The sequence below is a fragment of the Ailuropoda melanoleuca genome, chromosome 6 (genome assembly GCF_002007445.2).
Source record: "Ailuropoda melanoleuca isolate Jingjing chromosome 6, ASM200744v2, whole genome shotgun sequence".
Classification (NCBI taxonomy): domain Eukaryota; kingdom Metazoa; phylum Chordata; class Mammalia; order Carnivora; family Ursidae; genus Ailuropoda; species Ailuropoda melanoleuca.
The window spans coordinates 35,167,612-35,191,314 of NC_048223.1; the positions used below are offsets into that span (position 1 = coordinate 35,167,612).

Below are 23,703 nucleotides of genomic sequence, written 5' to 3' on the forward strand. Positions count from 1 at the left end.
AGCTGTAACCCTCACTGTGATGGTATTTGAAAATGGGTCTTTAGGAGGTAATTAGGGTGGGATGAAGCCGTGAAGGCCAGGCCTTCATGATGGGATTGGTGCCCTTAAAAGAGGAGATACCAGAGAGCTCACTGTCTTTCTCCCCAAACAAGCAGAGAAGAAAGGCCAAGGGGAGTCTCAGTAAGAAAGCAGGCCATCTACAAGCCAGAAAGAAGGCTCTCACCAGGCACTGAATTGGCTGGCACCTTGGTCTCAGGCTTCCTTGTTTCTAGAACTGTGAGAAAATAAATGTGGATTGTTTAAGCCACCTGGTCTATGGTACTTTGTCATGGTGGCCCTAGCACACTAAGACACTCATGTATCCATTCAAACACTCCCTCCATCTTCCCTCAAAAGAGTAATAATTTCCTTGCTTTCCTAGAGAGATGACTTTCTGTGTATAGTTTTGCCTGTTTTTGAACTTCGTATAAATGGAATTATTCATATATTTATTTTTTGTGACTTGCTTTTTACCCTCAATGTCACCTTGGTCAAGATCCACCCATTTGAGCATAGATTTGCGGTTCTTTTGTTTTCATGCTGTATGGTGCTTTCTAGTACAGATAAATCACTATATACCCTTCCATTTTGTGGGATAGGCATGTTGGCTGCTGGTAAAAACATTCTTAGGCATGTAGCCTGTTGTACATTAGAATATGTATGTCTAAGGTATATACCTTGGACTGGAATTTTTGAGTCATTTGGTATTCATATCTTCAACTTTATTAGATAATACCAGTTTCCTAGAATGGTTACATTAAATTACATCCCCACCAGCAGTGCATGAGAGTTCCAGTTGTTTCATACTCACCAACATTTAGTGTTGTCAGAGTTTTTAATTTTGTCAAACAATGGGTGTGGTATGTTAATTCATCATAGTTTTAATATGCATTGCCCTAATCTATGAATGAGCACCTTTCCATATTTATTAGACAGTTAGGTTTCTCCTTTTTGTAAAATGGCTTTTCACAGCTTTTGCCCATTTACAAAAATTGGATCGTTTGCCTTTTTCTCACTGATTTGTAGGAAATCTACGTATAATTTGGAATCCAGTCCTTTATCAGTTATATATGTTGCAAATACCTCTTTCTACTTTGTGGCTTATAATGGTGTTTTTTGAGGAACAGAAGTTCTTAATTTTAATGTAATCGAATATTCTCTTATGGTTAATGCATTTTGTGTAAAGCTTAAGAAACCTTTTCCTTACTCAAGATCTTAAAAATTTTCTCCTCTTTTCTGTTCTAAAACTTTGTACGTTTATCTTTCACACTTAGGTCTTTGTCCTGCAAGTAATTTTTGAAAGTGGTGTGAGGAAGGGATCGAATTTCCTTTTCTCTCCAGTTGTCCCACATCTTTTTCACTGCTCTGACATGACACCTCTGTCATAAATCAATCGTCTGTATATGAATGAGTATGTTGGACTACAACATTCTAAAGCCAAACTCCTGTCTGCCATGTGATACTGCCTTTTCCTGTGACAGGAAATGTGGCAGACATAACGGACTTTAGATTTAACTAGACCAGAATCTCAACTCACAGTCTCCACCTCCAAAAACACTTACTAGCTGGGTGATGCTGGCATGTTATTTTATCTCTGAGCCCATGCCTTTCCTGCATGGTCATTGTAAGGAATAGACACAATTTGTGATACCTAATCACCTTTATCTTTACTCATATTTCAAATGTAAGCGCTTGTTTTGGTTGGAGTCTTGGGGCCTGGGTTCTGTAGTATTAATTTTCTTTTTAAAGATTTTTTTTTAATTTATTCGACAGAGATAGAGACAGCCAGGGAGAGAGAGAACACAAGCAGGGGGAGTGGGAGAGGAAGAAGCAGGCTCATAGCGGAAGAGCCTGATGTGGGGCTTGATCCTGTAACGCCGGGATCACGCCCTAAGCTGAAGGCAGACGCCCAACTGCTGTGCCACCCAGGCGCCCCTGTAGTATTAATTTTCTATTGTCTGTGTAACAAATTGCCATAAACTTAGTGGCCTCAAGCAACACCCATGTATTACGTTCCAGTTCTATAAGTCAGATATCTGGGTGGGCTCAACTGGGTTCTCTGCTTAGGTCTCAAAAGGCAGAAATCAATGTGCTTAATCTGGTGGAGCTCTTAACTGGAAGTTCTGGGGAACTATGCTTTCAAGTTTATGTAAGTTGCTGGCAGAACATAGTTGCTTGCAGTTGAAGGACTGAGGCCCCTGTTTTGTTGCAGGCTGTCAGCCAAGGGTTGCTGTTAGTTCCTAGACGCTGCTCTCAGGTTCTCTCTTGCCTGGCCTCCTCCATCTTCAAGTTAGCAACAGTACTGCAAATCCTTCTCATGCTTTGAATTTCTCTGACTTCTGGAGCAAACATTCTGCCTTTGAAGAGTTCAGGAGAGGAGAAAAAGCCTACCTGGATAATCTCTCCCTTTTAAGGTCAACAGATTGGTGATTACACTTGCAAATCCCTTTTGCCATGTAACAACATACTCTCCCGAGTAACATTAGGAGGCAAGGTGACAGGGACTACGTTGGACTCCGGCTTACCATAGTCTTACTAGATATGTTACTTGGACTGCAGATTTCATGATGGTCCATTTGGTAAGAATTCTTCGATATATATGTTAGAAAACCCAAAATACTTCATCAGCTTATTCCAAGTTCCCAAATCAGCTAGAAACACTGACTATGACTTGCCTTCATGGAATCTTGGCCCTCTTTCCTGCACAGACATATCCGTTTTTTTTCATGCAAATTCTTGGTGATTTGGATGCTATTTTTATCTGATATCTCCATACTTTATTGCCCACCCTTCTGTCCTTTATGAAAATAACATCAATCAACAAGTAGGTTAAGTATATTATATTTACAGCACTTATCCAAATCCAAGATCATATCTGGCAAGGTGTTAGGCCCACAGTAGGTATTTCTTAGAATTTTGTTGAACGAATGAGTGATGAATGGGATTCAAAAGGGATTTGCCCTTAAGTAGCCTACTGTCTATTTTAGAAATAAGCCATATGCACACACAAGATAAATAATATAAGACTTTACCTAACTAGTATGTATATATGTATTCCTAACTAGTTTTTAAAAAGTGGCCCAGTAGGGGGCGCCTGGGTGGCGCAGCGGTTAAGCGTCTGCCTTAGGCTCAGGGCGTGATCCCGGTGTTATGGGATCGAGCCCCACATCAGGCTTCTCTGCTATAAGCCTGCCTCTTCCTCTCCCACTCCCCCTGCTTGTGTTCCCTCTCTCGCTGGCTGTCTCTATCTCTGTCGAATAAATAAATAAAATCTTTAAAAAAAAAAAAGTGGCCCAGTAGATCATAGTGTGTGTGTGTGTGTGTGTGTGTGTGTGTGTGTGTGTGTGTGTGTGTGTGTAAGGAAAGCTTTGTGGAAGAAGCAGAGCTAAATTAGGCCTTCAGAAATATGCATTATATGGATGTTTGGGAGGATGACCAAAGGCAGGGTAGGAAGAACTGTGGGAGCAAAGGTGCATTTTGGGAAGGGAGTAGCCATTCTGGGTGGGAATCAAGATCTGAGTGGCAGGTTGTAGCCTCACAGAAGTTTTGAATGTCTAATAAGATACAGAAATGTTTGACTCAGTTATCTCAAGGAGCCAAAGGTTTATCAAAGTGAAGTGCTTTGACTTCTCTGGAATAAAGGTGATATTAATGTATAATTTTCTTAGTTCACTAGGAAAGATTTCCTAAGGAATTTTTCCTCATTTTAAGAACTTCCTCTCTTTAATATTACCTTGGGTCCTTAGGAGAAAAAGTACTGTTTGCAAGGTAACGAACACACACATTTCAAGTCAAAACGAGAGTCCTTTATTCCATATTCAGTTAACCAACAATCTGAAATAATGCTGATTTTTAGTTTGTCACCATTGGACTTGCTGGAGCTCTTTCTCATCCTCTGAGGAAAGTGGTAAGCAAGGCTATCTCAGGACAGCATTGAGCACACTTGTGGGAACAGTGGGCAAAACATACACACCACGCCGTCAGTGGAGAAACAGCCCTAAGCAAAAGCCTAGCAAAGGCAAAAAGATCTGTTACGTGATGGCCACACCAGGAGTCAATGTTTTATAGGAGGACCCCGCCATGTGAAGGGCAGGCGAGAATGAAGACATACGCACAGGCTGCAATCTACTGACTAGTAGGCTGAGTGGGAATCCCACTCTGGAAATGAACTGCAGTTTCCGGGGAGATTTTCTGTGTGTCTCTGTCCTTCAGGTTCTGCCCTATGACAGAGCCTGGCCATGGCCACTGTCCTTGGGGTAAAGGAATCTTCTCCCCCAGATACTGTATTCTACTAGTCTGAGGGAGCTCAGTGTTTATGGGATTGCCAAGTCTTAGTTAAGAATCAATCGGAGAAAGCCATAATGCAACATATCTAAAACTGTGTTAAATGCTTAATGGGCGCCTGCCAGCTTCCAAACTTGCCAGGAGGCATACTGCGTTTCTGAGGAAGGAAAAATGCAAACTGAGCCTGAGGTCAACTCTTCAACATCAAAATGTCATATTCTCAACTTAATGTTCCTCTAGGGCACTTGGAATAAAGAGCCTGACATTGATGGCTTATCTCTCCTCAGTTCCCCAGTAGATCAGCGAGTGGGTGGTAGGGCCTTTGGAGGAGCAACGTACCCAGAATGGTTGGGGTACTCCCCAAGAGGTGCTTTGGCATAAGTCAGTCTCGGAGAGGCACATGACCTACGTATTTGACTTTAGTTGCATTTCCTGAAGATGGACATTTCGCTTGCATTGTCTGGTGCTCTGCAGGCTGGTTCTGGGCAGCCCTCAGGCTCCAGGAGCTGCTTCACGAGGCTCACTCAGAATCCACTGTGTGGTCGAAGGCATGCTGGGAGTGCCTCTGCTTCCTGGATGAAGCATACAGGTACAAAAGAAATGCCAGACACAGCAAGGCCACTGCTGTGAAGAAGGCAAGGATGCCCATAAAGGCAGGTGGGTCCATGGGCAGGCGGATCAGGCGGCTTTCGGCTGGGATCTGGTTGGTCAGGCTGAGCATGTAGCCCAGAGACCAGGCTATGCTGCTGTTCCCCACCTGTATGGTAGAAAGATGGTTTAGTTCTCAGGGTAGGGTTCAAGGCGGGAATTACACACATACACCACTGTCATCCTCATGAAACACCCACCAGAAACTGTGGCCTAAGGTCAAAGGACCTTCCCAAGTTCAGACACTGCAGAGACTGGGCTAGAATCCAGGTCACTGAGACCCAAAGCCTCGAGGGCCCAACCCTTAGTACATTGGAGAAAACCGTCCTCACAGCCTCGTCACTGGGATGATGACACAGTTAACAACAGTGGGAGTTTTTCTACCGTCCAGTACAGAAGTGTCTGTGGCTAAAAAAAAGAGGGTAACGAGCAGTTCACTGAACCCGGGATCAGTTTCTAAGCACAGGGGGTCAGTCTAAATAGGAAATAGACTTTGTCAATTTCTATGTTAGTTCCATCATTTTTTTTGTTTCCATGTTTTTAGGCTGTTTTATTAGATACAAAAAAAGTTTCAAATTTGTAATCTTCAGAAGGAACTCTATATCATTATGTTGCAATCCTCTGTATCTTGAATGATCCTCTTTATTTTATTTATTTATTTATTTATTTATTTATTTTTAAAGATTTTATTTATTTATTTATTTATTCATTCGACAGAGATAGAGACAGCCAGCGAGAGAGGGAACACAAGCAGGAGGAGTGGGAGAGGAAGAAGCAGGCTCACAGCAGAGGAGCCTGACGTGGGGCTCGATCCCATAACGCCAGGATCACGCCCTGAGCCGAAGGCAGACGCTTAACCGCTGTGCCACCCAGGCACCCCGATCCTCTTTATTTTAAAGACTATTTGGTCAGATATTAAAAAGCTGTACTGAAATTTTTAGAAATTAGCTATACCGTTTTCTTTTGGGCAGTATTTGCCTGATACTTGAATTTTTTAATTTTTTATTGCATTTTTATTTTTTAAAAGATTTTGTTTATTTATTTGACAGAGAGCAAGACAGCACAAGCAGCGGGAGCAGGAGAGGGAGAAGCAGGCTTCCCACTGAGCAGAGAGCCTGATGTGGGGCTCGATTCTAAGATCCTGGATCATGATCTGAGCCAAAGGCAGGTGCTTAACCGTCTGAGCCATCCAGGTGTCCCTAAATTTTTTTTTTAATTTTCAAACTTTCCATGTCCTTTTGCTTAACACCTAAGGGTTTCTCTTACAAACAACATGTGCTTGATTTTTAATAATCCAATCTGACGATATCTGTCTTAAATGTTTAGTCCATTTATGATTATTGTGATTATTGATGTATTTGGACTACTTCTTTCTAATAACTTAGTTTTAAATTTTCAATTAGTGCTATTTTCCTCTTTCTATATTTTTTCCTTTCTTGCCTTAAAAATGATATGTAAATAAATTCCGCCTTTACAAGATGAGCATTTTAGGTCACTCTTACGACCCCTTACCCTGCTGTCTTCACGCACGGACAGGGATATTAGCTATATTTGAATTTTGGGTTGTTATGGATGGACTCTTTTACTTTTCTTTGGTGTAAGTTTTCTTTTTTCTTTTTTTAAATATACATTTTAAGCCACCACATCATTTATTCTTCCTGCCTGTATTTTTATAACATTTCCTGGATTTATTTCTCTTTTTATTTGATTTTTTCCTCCAAAAATATTTTTGACATCTTTGTGCGGCAAATATTCTAAGTCTTTTTATGCCTTCATGTTTGAATACTAATTTGGCTGTATAAAAATGTCTTTATGAATAAAGGAAAGGGATTTGAAAGCTGGAATTCTGTATCCATCCAAACTGGTATCCAAGGGGACATTGCTTTCTCATAATGTACTTTCCTGCTAATTAGATTCATTAGAAGCAAAGCTTAGAGAGTGCATGCCACCAAGAGTCTTTTTATGTCTCCAGACAGCCTCATCTTTTTGTAGATGACTCAATTTTATTTATGCAGAAGTAGACAGTCACAGGCCTAATGCTGGCTATTGATCGTTTTAATCTAATTATTGCTAAAGCTAATATCAAACAGACTGACTCCAGGCTTTATATCAGCTATTCCTGAAATGAGAAAATTCTCCCCGAACCTGGGGAACACAGTGCTGGGTGAACATATCAGCGAGGCTGAGTCCTGCCTGGAAACAAGGTCTGGAGGGTGACAAGCCAAACAGCCACCTGGTGACAGCTGGGATTCCAGCTTCTGGCCATCCTGGACACTTGACAGAAAATACAGTGACCTCAGGCACATTCCAAGAGAAGTTCTTCCTTCATGCTGCTGTAAATCCCTAATACTCTCTGTCACCCTGACATCTGTGTAAAATGGAGAGCAATTAGTTACTAGCCTCTTAAAGAATCACTGCTCTATTTAAAGCTTCTTTTCTGGATAAAAAGTCTGATCCTTAAAATATTTATTTATACACTCAACAAACATTTAGTAAACACCTTCTAGGTTCTCGTTCCTGTGCTGAATGCTAGGAATGTGAAGATAATGAAACAGGTCCTGTGCTCGCAGAGCTCAGGGTCTGTGAGCTCTTGGCCTCTGATCCCTCACCCATGTGGAAGGGTCTCCAGTGACACCTCCTCTCGATTCTCCACCATCTTTTCCGGAAAGCTCACAAGGGATTAAAGTCTCTTCAGCTTCCCCTCAGCAAACTGAAATCACCAAAACCCTCTTAACATCTACATTTCTTCCGCACCTATATACATAAAGCTTTTGAGAGGAAGAGGAGGAAACAACCTGTGCCTTGACTTACTTCTTTTTTAAAATGTATTTGGGGCCAGGTCTCCTCGGTGAATCTGTATCCATTCACGAGCAAGTGGTAGATATAGTGGGCTGAGAAGCAGTAGGAACGGGCATACACCTCATCGAACCTGGGGAGCAGCAGCGGGAGCTGAAGAGGAGGTTCCAAACAGATGAGGCAGGCCCGTTTGAAAAGGCATGTTTCAGAACACATTTTAAAGAATCTCACCACCTAGAATTTCATAATACCATCACCATAAAATAATCCAATTGTATCATATCGTAATGAAAATACCCCTATGCAGTATGGGGTATACCACATGTTGTTGTAACCATTGTGCCTATGGTCAGAACATTGATCCACAATGCAGGTACGAGGTAGGCTCCCTTATTACCCCATTTTGTGGATGTGTGGAAAGGAGACAGGCGTAAAGTACAAACTTGGAACACTGGCACACATGCACACAAATGGAATATACTCGGCTCCGCTCACTGTTTCGTACGGATGCTGCCCCTTTCCCTTTAAATACTGACCTGACTCCAGCTCTCTGAGCAGAAATACCAGGTACTTGAGTTGAAGGCGTTCAGGGAAAAGCTCCCTGAAAGATTGAAAGCACTGGCAGTGTAGTAGAATCCTGCAAAGGCCTGGAAGGGGGTTAGAGAGAAGGAAGTTAGTTCTCAGAACGGGATATATTATGGAGCTTTGCGGGGGGGATAAGGAAATGGGAAAACAGGGCAACAGAAGAGAAACAGAAAGGTGAGAGCTACATCTTCAATGGGGGACCATGGGAATCTTTTGGTGGTTTTTGCTCTTACCACAAATGCCCCTTTAACTTTTGGCTGATAAACCCCATCAAAGGAACAGGCTTCTTGGTCATGGCAAGCTTTGAAGTCAAACAGGAAAGCCACCTTTTCCCTACACACCGATGGGTCCCCGGTTCCTTCAAAAGTGATGATGTCATCAGGGTCATAATTTACAGGCCTCAGGTCTGCTGTGCACAGGCTGTCAAATATGTAGCCCCCAGTGAGGGTGGTGACATAATTCCGAGGGTAACAAGGGTTGATGATATTGGTTTTGATGGGAGAATTCTGTAGGTACAAGAAGGAGGTGTCAGAAACCACTCTTTTGTGGAGGGCCGAAGTGTTTCCCTCTTGCAAATCCTCACTATTGCTACCCTCCCGTGCCAAAAGAGACATGGATGGAAAATGTGCCATTTTTGTGTCAGGGTGCACTTGAAGGCAACTCCCAGGTTGTCTTGAGAACTCCGGTGGGGGTGGGTGAACAGTTATCCTGCACCAGGCACGATGCCAGGCTCTCACTCACATTATCTGACCCTCCCCTTAAGACAGTCCAGGGAAGCAGATTTTATGAAATCCATTTGGATGGGAAAACAAGGTATGTTTAGATTAATTGATCATTTTGGGGCGCCTGGGTGGCACAGCGGTTAAGCGTCTGCCTTCGGCTCAGGGTGTGATCCCGGCGTTATGGGATCGAGCCCCCACATCAGGCTCCTCTGCTGTGAGCCTGCTTCTTCCTCTCCCATTCCCTGCTTGTGTTCCCTCTCTCGCTGGCTGTCTCTATCTCTGTCGAATAAATAAATAAAATCTTTAAAAAAAAATAGATTAATTGATCATTTTGAATAGAACATTACCTATCCACCTAACAAAGTAATCCGAAAGGTTACAAATAAATATATTATGAAGATTAAGGTTCCCTCCCAACTACTTCTAGCCACCAGATCCCCTTCCTAGAAGTAACCACTATTGCCAATTTTTGTAATTTCCTGCCAGAGATATTTCTTGCATGCATATGCAAATATCTTTTCTTCTTCTCCCTCTTCCTTTTTCTAAAAACTATACATGGTAGTACTCTACGCACAGTTATGCCCCTTGCTTTTCTTACTTAAAAATATACCTTTCACATCTTTCCCATTGTACATACAGAATGGCCTCTTCTTTTTAGTAGCTGCATAGCAATCCACTGTACAAATAACTTATACAGGAGATTCCTTAGATGAGGAATATGAATATGAATATTAAGATGGTTTCCAATCATTCTGCCATTACAAACAATGCTGCAGCAAATATCCTTGTTATCCTTTGATCCACTTGTAATTTATTTGGTGTAGAGATTGTAGTAGAGAACTTGACTTTACTTTTTTCAAATGACTATCCAATATTTTATCTACTGGTGAAAAATATTCTTCTCATGCTAAATTCCAAAGTGTGTTTGATTCTATTCATGGACCCCCTTTTCTAAGGAATTGGATTTGAACACTGTCCAATTTCAAAGGCACTGAAGTATCTCCTGCCATAAAGTCTTGACTCAGACAATATTTATTCCAACTCTTCCAATTTACTGATGTAGGAAATTGAGATACACAACAAATTAATGCAATCATTTAACAAAGGCCAGTGACAGGACTCCACACATAAGCCTACAGAAATCCAGTACTCGTCCAGTGTAACTCTAATAAGTGTCCTCCAGAAGATCTTAATATAACTGAGTCTTTGGAGGGAGCAAACAGGCTCCTTTCTCCTGCAGTGGTATGAGAAAAATCCATGATTTTCAAAAAATTGTTATGTTAATTTGTAACATGTCACACAGGGTCACCCTGTGGCTGAAATATTGGTTTAAAGGAGGAAAAAAAAAAGAAATGAATCAACTGGTTATTTAATTTCCCCCTTCAAATCTGATATACTTTTTAAGTAATTAAAATGAAATAAATTATTTCTGGCTTGGCCTGGAGAAGAAGCAAGATAATATCAATTATTTCTGACTTGGAACATAGAGGAAGCTCAGTAAAGATGATTTCTTTTAAAAAAAAGATTTTATTTATTTATTTGAGAGCAAGAGAGTTTGTGGGTGAGCATGACGGTGGGGGGTGGGGTGCGACAAAGGGAGAAGCAGGCTCCCCACTGAGCAGAGAGCCCGACTTGGGTTCATGATCCCATCCTGGGATCATGACCTGAGCTGAAAGCAGATGCCTAACCTACTGGCTACCCAGGCGACCCTAAAGATTATTTTTATGATCTTTTTTGGAGTTTGAATAATTGTGATGGCGTTCTTCAAATGTAATTTGCCAATGGTCCAAGTTGCTCAGGCCCTCAACATTTCAACAAATCTCCCCTGAACTTACTGTTTGCACAGCACTGGCCCTAAAAGGTCAACCACTGGGCTTGAGAGCACAAAAGTCCACTGGAAAACTGCAGCATAACTTGGTCTTAGAGTAAATCCCATCAAAAATGGAAAAATAGTGACAGGAACTATCCTTAATAGTGATGGAAACTATTAAAAGAACACACCAGGAAACTATTTTAAAAGGAAGGTACAGGACCGCTAATGAAAACTATGTCTTACTGAAGGTTACAAACCAAGAACTAAATAATCAGAAGGATATTTTATAATTCTATACAGGAATTCATAATATCATCGATAAGCCAATTTTTTACCAAATTAATTTTCAGTCAATGCAACAGCAATCATAATCTCAATGAAAAAAATTTCCTTTCTATTACTACTTAAAATGATTTTGAAGTTCAGAATAAATGTCTGAGACTAGAAAAACAAACTACTGCAACTAGAATAGTTGGCTCAAGAATTGAAAAATGGATGAATAGAAGAGGAAATCCCAAAACAGAGTCTCCTTATCCAAGGACTTACTAGTGGAATGCCTTAGAATCCCTGAAATTATCAGAATGCAAAAAGTCATCAAAACTTTGTTGGTGGGAATCTGGATGGTTTTTAATTTTGTTGGAAGACTGCCTATTTACCCAATTATATAAAAAATATACCTATCTTTCGATTTTATCCTACAGAAGCAAAATCACTAATTCATAAGGTTATATGCACGAGAGGCTTTATTGGATTATTATTGCTGCAAAAATAGGACAGCCCAGTGTCCATCAGGATAGGAACAGTTGGGGCGCCTGGGTGGCGCAGTAGTTAAGCGTCTGCCTTCGGTTCAGGGCGTGATCCCAGCGTTCTGGGATCGAGCCCCACATCAGACTTCTCTGCTGGGAGCCTGCTTCTTCCTCTCCCACTCCCCCTGCTTGTGTTCCCTCTCTCACTGGCTGTCTCTGTCAAATAAATAAATAAAATCTTTAAAAAAAAAGGATAGGAACAGTTGACAGATAGTGAAGTACTAAAGGGTAAAAAAAAGTAAGTTAGATTTTGATCTGGAAAGTCTAGTGTATGATGTATCAAGCTGTGAACAGTGAAGACATTTGATGAATAGGATTGGAAAGAGATTCTTTCATTTATACTTTAATACATTTTTTGCATAGTTTGACATTTTTACAATAAAAACGTACTTTTTTTTATAACAAAATGACCAATACAGTTTTTCTTTTTAAATAATGGTACTTGGAATATTATGTGTCCACAAAAATAATAATTTGAAAGGATATTGAACAACACAGGAAACTGCTCATGATATATTGTTAGGTAAAAGAAAAAGCTGGATATAAAACTATATATACCATATGAAGCCAAATTTGTAAATACACATATTTGCACCTGAAAAAAAAAACTGGAAGCAAATGCAACAGTATGTTTAAGGTGGTTCATTCTAGGGTTTTTTGTTTTGTTTTATTATTTATATTTTTTGTGTCTACTTTTCTAATTTTTTTCGTTCAATGTGTCTCATTTTAAAAACAAAAGAAAGAACTTTCTTAAAGAGGGGAATAAGGACAGTGAATGCACGTCCCTAGCATCCAACAGGCTGAGACTCCAGCCCTGGGGCAACTTGAGGCCTGTTCATAAGAAAACAGTTTGCAAGGCTTATATTCAGGTATCATTCTCACCACACTGTGACAGATGAGGAAACCAGACCTAGACTGGTGAAATTTACTCAGCCAGTGTTCATGATGTAGTCATCTTTGTGAACCTTCTAAGTCAGGGCTTGGCAACACGTATTTGGCACATGAAAGTACTGGTCAGGCAGGTCTGGACGTGCATTTGTGGGTGATCCTTGGCACACCTGGATCCTTCCCCTCACCTGAGTCAGAAAGCTTTGAGGGCAGAGCCACCCTCTCAGGCATCCAGAGATTACCAGGCAAATTGGAGAGCTTGCCCCTGTTCTCTGAGCTGACTGGCCACAGTAGAGGCTGGGGTCTCCCCCTTCTGTCCCCAGGCCTGGGTTCACACATTGAGACCTACATGTTCAAACCCAAATGAGACCTCAGACAGGTGGAGTATTTGTTTCTTTACCGTAGATTCTTGGATAGTCATTCTTTAATAAACATTATAAAAATAAAAACCACACACACAAACATTCCTCAGGGCCAGCCAAATTTAAGAGGTTAGCTTCTCTGACCTTCACTCACCCTGTGAAAAGGGTGATTTCACCTGCTCCTTTCTCCTGTTTCAAGTTCAGAGGAGACCCTGACCTCCATCCTTGTCAGGACTAGAGCTGGAGGGAGGGGCATTAAGCATTGCTAGAAATAAAAAGAGATGGAGAAAAGAGGTGTTTCGAGAACTTCTGTCCTGGAAAGAAGCATGTTGGCTGATGTACGTTAGTGAGCATGTGGGGAGGAGTGGCGGTTAGTGGAGGGTTCCCTGTGGGGTTTGATTTGGCCAAGTGGGGGTGGTGTGAGTCCGGGGTGGGTATTGGGTCCCTTGAGCTCCAAGGGCTGCCTGCAGGGTCCCGCGCTCTGCCTCTCCCAACAATGCCTGCCTGAGGCTACAACCTTTCCTGTGAGGCTCAAAGAGAAGATCTGGGGAGCAGGCCAGATCTGGAGGATGAATTCTCACACCTGCGTGACTACTCGGCAAATGCAGGGGTCTGAAGATGTCCCTTTTGCTGATGGCACTTTGGTGAGCCAGACTATTTTTCCCACCGGCTAGTGGCTGGGGGAATACTACCTCCTCCCTCAATTGCCGAAGTAGGTGGGGGGGTTAGCCTATGGTGCCGTGTCTCCTATGTTCACAGGCTGACCCAGCCCTTGTCCCCTGCCCTTGGGTCTCACCAGAAGCCAGGATCTGTGGCCTCTGGTTGGCCTTATGCCCCTCTAGGAGATCAAAGTCCCTTTCCTTCATCTTCATTTTCCCTTCTCAGCCGTGCATGGCTGAGACGGGTGTCCCCTAAACACTGGAGTTTGGGGTCTAGGGTCTCATCCAGGGAGCCTGTGTTTGCTGACACACAGCACACTAACACTGAGCTGACCTTAGTGACAGCCTTCCAGCTGATGCCTGAACTAGCCAACAGTGCCATGGAACAGTTACCATGTGAATTACTGACCAACGTGATGGAATTCTGATACTCCAAAATCCCACCATGTAAAGGGCATCAAATCTGCCTAATATAGGCCCCTCTAAAAGGAGGCTGAGCCCAGGGAAGGCTCGGTCCTATCCCCTGTCAGCAAGTATTTCTCCTGGGACCACTTTTATTATTTTGTCTACACTCAGGGGAGTCACAAAATTCCCAGGCTTATTTAGCTATTGGTTTAAAACAGTTTGTATCCATAAAGAGATCCTAGGTCTTGAATCATTTACAAAACATCTGGTGCCCTGGAATTTCCCTAGACTTCTGACTCAAATTCACCGGAAGTGGTCAATACAACAGAGAGAGAGAGAGAGAGAGCGCTTGGGCCTCCCATGAGTAAACTGGAACGTGCTCTCGTGCTCTCGTTTCTATCCACATTCTAATTGGAGTGGCAAGGACAGACCCCAGAAACCAAGGACCCCTCCCTCAAGTTCCCCAATGGAGTACCTGGTGTCCTCCCTACCTCCCCACCCCGGCTTAGGTACCTGAAGGAGTATTGCCAGAAACCTCTTCTCAGCCTCGTTCCGACCATAGCACTGGAAGCTATGTGTGTAGAGCGTGTACACATAGCCGTACAGGGACACTTTCATGATGCTGCTGGTGTTCAGCCCTACCTTCTCTTCAGCGGCAAAGGATATTTGGGTGGAGGCACCCCCTAAATCCAGGGCACCTGTGGTCTCCACTCCATTTGGATGCACCCACATATGCCACAGGTTCTTCTGCAGAGTGGAAAAAGGAAGCAAAAGAAAAGTCGAGAGGCACCATCTCTGTTTGCCCAGGGCTCTCCACCCATGACCCATCTCTTGTTGCTAAGAAGTATGACATAGGGAACCTTTGGGGGCCAAATCTCTCCTTTATTTCAAGAGCGATGAACTCAAATGCTTTCAGAGGCTGGGCAGGCAACATAAATGAGTGAAGCAGATTAGGTGTGGACAAAAGGGAATGGTGGGGACTGTGGCAAATGGGGGACTACATGAGCTACACTCTGTTCCAGTTAGTTGTTGTCATGCAGAATGTGAGTCCATTGTTAGCAGTGCTTCCAATTTTTGGGGGGTGAGGGGGTCAGGACAAGCTAGATATGTGGATTTTTATGTGAAATTTCCAACATTTTAATTGTTGACAATTAATTAAAATTTAAGAATATATTTGAGGGGGAACAAAATAGGTCTTGGACAAGATATGGTTTATGCCATCTGTAACATGGTGATTATCTCTTGGAGTTGGCTTTCCTTTGAACAAGGGGTAGGGCATGTGGGGACTGCAGTGTAAGGGATCCGGGGACACAGGATATGTTGGGAAGCCTGAGGACTCCAGAAATTTCAGAGCACTGTGGGGCTTTGGGAAGGGTTCAGCTACCCTTCAAAAGACCCAGTGGCTTTAGATTTAGATCCTCCCACCCCCAATTTCTTATTGGTTAGTAAAATGATGATACTCCCTCTCTTCTGTGCACTTGGTCCTGCTTATGATGCAATGTTTTTGCCCCAGCTATATGTGTCTTTTCTCAGCTATTGTTCCATAGGTGTTTCCTTAACGCTTTATATGATAGGGATGACACCAGACAGATGCCCCTGTCAGCATGCACCTCTACTTTAAGTGGCCACCCACAGGGGAAGAGATAAATAGCAAGATTAAAAACCATGCATTTGTTTTCACACACCTCCAGGAAATTTCCCATTAAATAGTTGGCTGTAATCCATCCATATATCCCTTCCTCTTGCCCAGAAATGATTTGAGCACCCCTAAAATCAAAGGGCTGGGACTTGAAGTAGTTTCGGATGCTTGCAAGGACTTCATTAGCTGCTGTTTCATTTTGTAACCTATGCAAGGCACAGAACACAAAAGGCTGAGTGCCTGGACAAGAGAGCCTTGAAATAATCTCACTTAGGTGAAAAGGTAAACCTCCCCAGCCCTCTGCTGACAGGGACGATTTTCCAGACATGTGCAAAATGGCAACCCTTTTGCAAGTTGAAGCCTCCTAGGCAACCGTGAAGGCAGATACACTTGTTACCTGTCAAACTGCCAATCAGAAAAATAGCTCCAAGTAAAAATACCCCTTGTCGTCTCCTCCCTTCTCCCTTACCTGTTCCCATCCCATTCTCTAGCAACCAGCTAACCAAAAGAGCTTCCTGCTTAATCACCAGTGCTCTCAGATCAGCACAGGAAAGGGGATCGGTGAAGCCGTAGGGGTGGCGTAAGTAATCTCCTGGGGGCATCATATAAAGGAGTCCTTATCAGGTCAGAAGGAAGGGGGATCTGAGGAGAAAGGGGGATAGGAAGGGGATTGAGTTTTCAGCAGTCCCTGCTTTGCTCTTGGGGAGGGCTTCATCATGAGGAGATATGATGGCCATCATGGCCGTCATTGGATTGAAATTCAGCAGTGAGCTGACCTATGGAAGAGTGTTAACATAGTATTCCCATATTTCCCAGTGACATAGCATTATAATATTCATTTGCTGCCATTTTACCTTATAGAAGAAGATTCACTTGGGAGATTATTTTCCCTTTCATCCATGGGTTAAGAAAGCAAGGGGCCCTGGCTCACTCTTGGCTCAAGAAGAAAGAGCCATGTTACAGTTTGAAGGTCATACTAATTCAGCAGCAGATTATCACTGCTCGGAAAATAATTCGAGAATTTTCCTAGTTTTATCAGTTCCCATCCCAGAAGATTCTCATTATTGCTTCTTTTTATATTTTACTTTTCTAGCAATTAAGATGTCAGCTAGTTCCTCAGGAAGAAAGGATCACCATCAGAAAGTTTTATAAGGAGGAGTTAATATTTAATTTATTCAAATGGGACATTCACTGTGTTCCCAAGTGGTGCACCTCCTATTACATGGTTTTTGTCATGGGCTATAAATCACAGAGTCCTCTAATTATTCCTCACTGGGAGGACTGGGAGAAAAAGCAATTAAGAAAAATTTGGGTGCTTTGTTTCCGTAAGAAAGAAAAGGCAGAAGGAAGGAATTTCTATATCATTTCTATTTCAGGTAAACACAATAATTTTGAAACACACTGCAGATTCCAAGAGGGAGCAAAGAAATCCAACTTTCTCCCACATTCTACTTAGTCAACCAGGACATAGGAATAGAAACAAGGAGAGAAAAACCACAAGGAAAAGGCCCAATCCAACTGAGGGTACTTCCTGATTTCTTTTAATGATCATGTTGAAGTGGCTCTGTTTGTTTGTTCCTGTGTATCTTCTTCATGCCCACACATATAATTTTATGTTACTGGCACCACAGACAAAGTGGCTTTGAAGCAGGATGAGTGTCATCTTTGGGGGCTAAAAGCTTATTTTCAAAGTTTGGAGCAACCTCTACCCTGGGTATCAGATTTAAGTTTGATGTTTTAAAAACCATTTTTCTTTTATTTCAAAGTCAAGGAAATACAATAATAGGAAAAAAAGAGAGAAAGGGCACTCAAAAACAGTGCAACTGGGATAAAAGTCATGGTTGCAATTTAGAAGGATCTGCTTAATTGAATGAAATGAGCTGTTTGTTTCCTAATAGCTCCAAAGACTTTGGGGTGAAGTGCAGAAATTCCACTATTTTCCAGAAGATTCCAGTGGCATTGTGTACGTGGGTAGAAGCCACATAAATATGGGCTGTACTCAGTGGAGCCGGTTGCACACAGCTATCAAAAGACCAGGCACCCAAAAAGTTTTTACCTGTCTAAAGAACTAGAGGTACATCCATGAGATTTCAGTTACCTTCCTTTCTTCCAGAGTTCTCAGGAAAATCACCAAGGGGGAAGGAATCCATTTTAGAATGATTTCTTTCTGGGTATTAAAATAAAGCCTGAAATTTTCCCAGCTTTTGAAGCCTAAATTTATGGCAGAATATGGACTTCTTTCTTTCAGATCTGTTCCCAGAAATAGAGTTACATTCTTGGCAGGGTTCAACACATTCTTGGCTATTTTGATCAGATGGGCTCTTTGGGGCCATTCCAGCCCTTACCTCAGCAAGCGCATCCCAGCCGTGGCCCCCAGGTAAATGTGGGTGGATCTATGGAGATGGGCTGGAATCTGCCCCTTGACTTTTTGCATGCAATCTTCAAAGGCTTTGGGGACATCTTGGGGGTTTTTCCCATAGCTGGAAATCCCAGAGCCTGAAGAGCAAGCAGTCAGCACTTCTTAGCATTCCCAGGAACCAACAAGAGCAGTACAACTTCTAAATGAAAAAACAGATCAGCTTTGGAAATTAATGGGTGTGAGTAGGGCTGAAAATGGGATGAAAACAGGTGGATGTGTTATGTGATAAGTCCCATGTGGTCACGCTGGTGAGTCAACTCCCAAAACATTGAAGGGAGGAATTACAAAAGTGAAAAAATGAGCCAGGATATGCTTAAGAAAAAGGTCTCATTATGGAAATTTCAAACATACATAAAAGCAGGGTCAATAGTATAATGAACCCCATTGCAGCCATCTCCCAGCTTCCACATGATCAACTCTTGTTTCATCTGCTCTCTCTCCCCACAGAGCAAACTGCAGATATGGTATCATTTTATTCTAAATACTTTGGTATGTTTCACTAAAAGACAAAAATTCTTTTTTTTTTTGTTCAGTAATAATCAATCTTATTGGCCTTTTGCTTCTCTAGTCTCCTTTTACACTACTTGCCTTTGAAGTTTACTTCTTTTTCATTTTGTTTTGTTTTTTTAAAGATTTTGTTTCTACCCCCAATGTGGGGCTTGAACCTACAACCCTGAGATCAAGAGTCGCACACTCCACCAACTGAGCCAGACAGGGGCTCTGGGAAGTTCATTTCTTGACAGAACTTCCACCAAATAGGTTTAGAGACATAGTGAAAGGTGGAACAGGAAACATGAAACAAAAACTTAAATCTATGCCCCATGTGTTCAAACACAGAGGGAAAAAAGGAATCTTGCCATGATTTATCTTTAGGAAACATTTTGGTATGACTATATATAATTTAACAAGACGTCATCCTAAACATTAAACATAAAATAATACCCAAATGTCCACATTTATAAATTTCAAGAAGAAGTAACATATCTAGACAGACATATAACCCACACAAACCCATGACAGAGATCCTCAGTTTGGTCAGAAATCTCCATGAAGCTGAAATGAACCGTCACAGAGGGAACTAAAAATAGAGTTAGGGAAGAATTTTTTCAAAGAAGCATAACTGCTGCCCTATTATTATGCCCATAAAAATTTAAAATAATCCCTTAATAGAACCAAATTTTAGTGAAGGTGCACATTTCCTCCACATTCATATATTTTCCTCCCCCTCCCTCTCTCTTTCTCTCTATCCAGTTTGTTTGAATTAGAGTCCAAATAAATTCTACCCATTGCAGTTGGCTGGTATGTCTCTTTAAGTCTCTTTTATCCGTAAGTTCCGTCCTCCCTTTCTATTTTTCCCTTGAGATTAAAAAAAAAATTCTTTGCAATTTCATTTGTCTTATAGAGTTTCCTACAGCCCAGAATTTGCTGACTGCATCCCTATGGTTCATGTAGCATGCTGTTGAGCCCCGGCTTTTCCTATAAATTGGTAACGGAATGCAGAGGCTCAATCAAATTTCGGTTTGGACTTTTTCAGAAGGAATAATTTATAGGAATTAGTGTGCACTTCCCATACAAGGCACACGCATCTGGCTACTTCTCTTTGTGCTGAGAGCAGGCTTCAGAGATCACTGCTTAGACCTGTTAGCCCAGTAGGGTTTATGAAATGGTGATGTTTTATTTCCATCTTTCTTGCTTCACTTATTACCTAAACACTTTCATAAGAGGAAAGCTTTTTGGTTACCCTACAGTACAGTTTTTACAGGGAAGGAAGGATAAGTGCTTGAATCTTTCCCCTTCATCAGCTTAAGAAATAGAGATTGCATGTCCCATATCCTCCGAATTTATCCAGTGAGGGATTTTATTGTTTGTTGTGTATCTTGAGGAACATATGAATTTGAAGATCTATTTGATGTGTTTAGATTCATTGCAGTTATTATTCTTATTGATGGGTGTTGGCCAGTGGCGTTCTCTTCAACATGACCCCTGAGTCCTTTAGATATGACCCCAGAAAACTCTGAAAGCTTCTTTGCTCTCTGATATTAGATGTATGATCTTACACACTTCTTGCCCCAGCTCTGGAATCAGCCACTTCTCCAAGGAGTCCTGGCTTCTTTTTTTGAGTATGGTATTTAGTGTCTGAAATTTGGAAGCAAGACTCTTCAGAGAATAGACCTAAGAAGAACTTATTTCAAGAGAAAATGCATCATGAATTCTTATTGGTACTTCTGCTCCAAAACTGCAGGTTTTAAGTTGATCTTGACCTTCTCTTTCCTATGCTAAAAATCCTGCTTCCCAGCAACTCCAACTGAATAGCTCACTTGCTTTATTTCACAATCCACTCACAATGGTCTTAGTATGACAATACCAGCACTACCACCAACTGTATGGTTATTGAAAACAGTTTAAGATTTTTTTTTTAAAGTTCTTTTTTCCTTTGGGTATATCCCATTAGGCCTTATGGACCTGATGTACAGCACCCATGAATAAAATTTTCTTGAAGCACATATATGTACATGCTCATTTGTCTGCACATTGTCTGTGGCTGCTTTTGTGCTTAAGTGACAGAGTTGAATGGTTACAACAGAGACCATATGGCCAACAAGTAACAAATATTTATCATCTAGGTCTTTACAGAAAAAGTTTGCTGTTCCTGGAGTTAGATGATTTATGGGCATCTCCAACTTAATCTGTCCAAAACCAAATTCCTTAATCCCTGCCATGCTCCCAACAGACCCACCTCCAGTGTTCCCCTCTCAGGAAGTGGTACCATCATGCACACAGTTGCTCAGGTCAGAACTGGTGCTCAGGCACCACCAACTTAGACATCTCACAGTGAATCGCTTATAAAATCTTGTTGGCTCTACTTTCAAAACACCTCTCAAATCTGAGCACTCTTTCTCCCCTTCCCCAGAACCATTCTAGATCAGAGTCTCTCAATCTTGGTACCATTGACATTTGGGGCTGGATAACTCTTTGTTGTGGGGCCATCCTGTGCATTGTGCAATGTTCAGCAGCATCCTTGGTCTCTATCACTAGATCCCAGCAGAACCACCAACCCCAGTGGTGACAATCAAAAATGTCCCCAGACATTGTTAAATGTTCCCTGGGGAGCCAAGTCACCCCACACTGACAAGCACAGTCTCAGCCAGACCACCATAATGTCATAACTTTATGGCATCATTACATGCACTGCTCTAATAGCCCTGATTTCCCTGCTTCTGATCTCAGCCTCTGACTACATGTTCCACATCCAGAGCTGTCTGTTAAAAGTATGTCATATACATGTTAGTTCCTTGACCAGAATCTCCTAATGGCTTCCCAGTGTACTCTGAAGAAACTGCATCTGAGTACAAGTCAAACTTCTCACTGCTCTCAAGGTCCTCCGTGAGCTGGCCTTGACCACAGCTCTGGCCTCACTGCTCCTTTCTTCCTCTTTCTCATTCTGCTCCAGCCACACTGGTCCCTTTGCCTTTCCTAGAAAATGCTGAGCAGCTTCCACACCTGGCCTTTCTACTTGCCAGGCCCTCTGCTCAGGACGTTTTTCCCTCAAAACTGTGTATGGCTTACAATCTCCTTTCACTTTTGCCTCTGCTTAACTATCCCCTCCAAACAGAGCATTATCATTCTCTGCCCACCTACCTCACTTGATTTCTCTTCGCAGTACTTCTCCCTGACATGTTAAATACCTTTAATGATCTACCTTCTTGATTAGAATGTAAGTTCCACAACAGCAGAGACTTTGTATATTTTACTTTAGAACCCCCAGTGTCAACAACTGGCAAACAGTTGATACCTAATACATATTTATTAAATAAATGATTGCACGAATCAGTCAATGAGATTTTCAAACCAGTGTGCAACTCTATACTAAGGGGATCATGTAGTCCAATCTGATCAGACAGAGCTGGTCTTTGGAAAGGAACTGGTTAGGAGACTTGTTGGAATGTCAAAACTTGGGGATATCTGATCATGTCACCCGAGACCTATTTGCATAAGGTCCTATAAGCTTCCTAAAGGAAAGACAAGATTGGGCTCACAGGCTCGTGGGATCCTGGGATTCACAACCTCAAGAAAGGAGCGTTGACATCTCTATTCCAAGCTGGAGAAAGATGGTTGGACAGATGATACAAAACTTACTCGAGGTGGAACAGAAGCAGAAGATATGTACCCAAGCAAAGGATGCTTTCAATACCATACTGGCCTGGTCCCCAGCGCAACTCTTTAAGGTATTTCAATGGAGGAGATGGTTACACTTAAGATCCAATGGAGTTTAAAAAACTTTAACCACCTGTTTAAAGGAAACACATGAATGTCCTTTGTGGGAGGAGGCAGCAGCAGCCATGAACACTGCACACCGTGAAAGAGATGAGGGTCATGTAGGGGCCCAGTGTCCTCCAGGGAATGACTTTAAAACATGCAGCCAGAGATTTGGACACCAGCAAGAGGACCAGCAGCTAAGGCAGCATGCAGCGAACTCAGGAAAACAGCAGTAACTGAGGACTGATGAAACTCACCAAGGCCTCTCAACCCCTGCCAAGTAAGAAATTTCCAAGAACCTGAGTATCTGGGAAACACTGCTGGGCAAGTTTCATCACTCCCTCAGACTGGCCAAGGCAGGGGAGTCCTGGGAAATTTGCAACTGGGAAACCAGAAACCCAAATTATCCCTGGAGAAGCCACGTGTCTTCAAGGGGATGGCACTTGCCAAACTTTAACTCTGTATTTTGAGCTTTCGTTTGTGGTCTTCTGGTCATTTGGAGTATATATATGGCTCCCTGAGGCTACTGCGATCAAAGGGAAGACCCATTTATGGATGTGGTGTGGGTTCCATGACCCTACCCCTCCCCTAAATCACATCCAGGGTGGCCGAGGGCCCCTTCCCCTGAGAGACTGTTTGTGTCCCTCCATGAAGGTCACATCTCCCCCTACAGTCAGAAGATCATCAGGACTGACGTGGCTGAATTGTTCTCTGAGTCTAAAGACAGATCTGGAACAGACTAACTTCTTGGCAAGAATATCCACCAGGAGCTCTGAAGTGTGCTGCCCCATGAATAATAATAGCTCACACTTAATTGAGTACTTACTGTATCCCATGTATTTGTCACCTGTTTTACATATATTATGCCATTGAATCTTCAAATGATTCTTACGGGATGGGTATTACTATCGTTATGCTTATTTTATGGATGAAGAGGTCAAGACACAAAGAGGTTGGAAACTTCCCAGAGCTCACACAGGAGGGGTGAGGTGAAGTCTTAATCATTATCCTACACTACTTTCTTGAAGTGGCTGGTCTCAGCTTTCTAAATGATCATCCTGCTGCCCTCTTTCACGCTTGAAGGTAAGGAAATGACTCAGAAGTTAGGACAACAGAGATGGGATCTCTGACTGTGCTTCACACAAGGTTACGGCCACTTGTGCTTGTGAATACCAATGCAAGCAGTACTTAGTAAACATCTAAGTCTCCTGTTGTGTGGCCTGGTGAGATGCCAAGCAGATGCCCCTTCAAATAAAGACTTAGTGTCTCAGCTGTCAGCTCCTTCATGGTTTGCCTCAGCTGCAGAGAGCTGCCTTGCCCAATGTCTTGCTCTTCCCAGAATGGCAACATTCAACAATTGATGGCAACAGGGGTATCGCAG

General features: G+C 42.3%; 1 protein-coding gene across 2 annotated transcripts in view; it reads right to left on the reverse strand.

Annotated features, from left to right (window-relative positions):
- Window positions 1–3,823: 3,823 nt before the first annotated feature.
- The window catches only part of ENTPD3 (ectonucleoside triphosphate diphosphohydrolase 3), a 32,832-nt gene continuing 12,952 nt past the window's right edge, over window positions 3,824–23,703 (reverse strand). Inside the window, exons 5-11 of one of the 2 annotated variants that reach the window (XM_034662197.1) lie at window positions 17,992–18,142; window positions 15,693–15,852; window positions 14,521–14,754; window positions 8,586–8,858; window positions 8,304–8,414; window positions 7,783–7,920; window positions 3,824–5,080 (exon numbers count right to left, since the gene is read on the reverse strand). In XM_034662197.1, coding sequence (XP_034518088.1) covers window positions 4,844–5,080; window positions 7,783–7,920; window positions 8,304–8,414; window positions 8,586–8,858; window positions 14,521–14,754; window positions 15,693–15,852; window positions 17,992–18,142 — 1,304 coding nt within the window. In that variant the 3' untranslated portion in view covers window positions 3,824–4,843. Of the gene's footprint in view, window positions 5,081–7,782; window positions 8,002–8,303; window positions 8,415–8,585; window positions 8,859–14,520; window positions 14,755–15,692; window positions 15,853–17,991; window positions 18,143–23,703 lie in introns of both variants that reach the window. The other variant, XM_034662196.1, reaches the window with a different exon arrangement.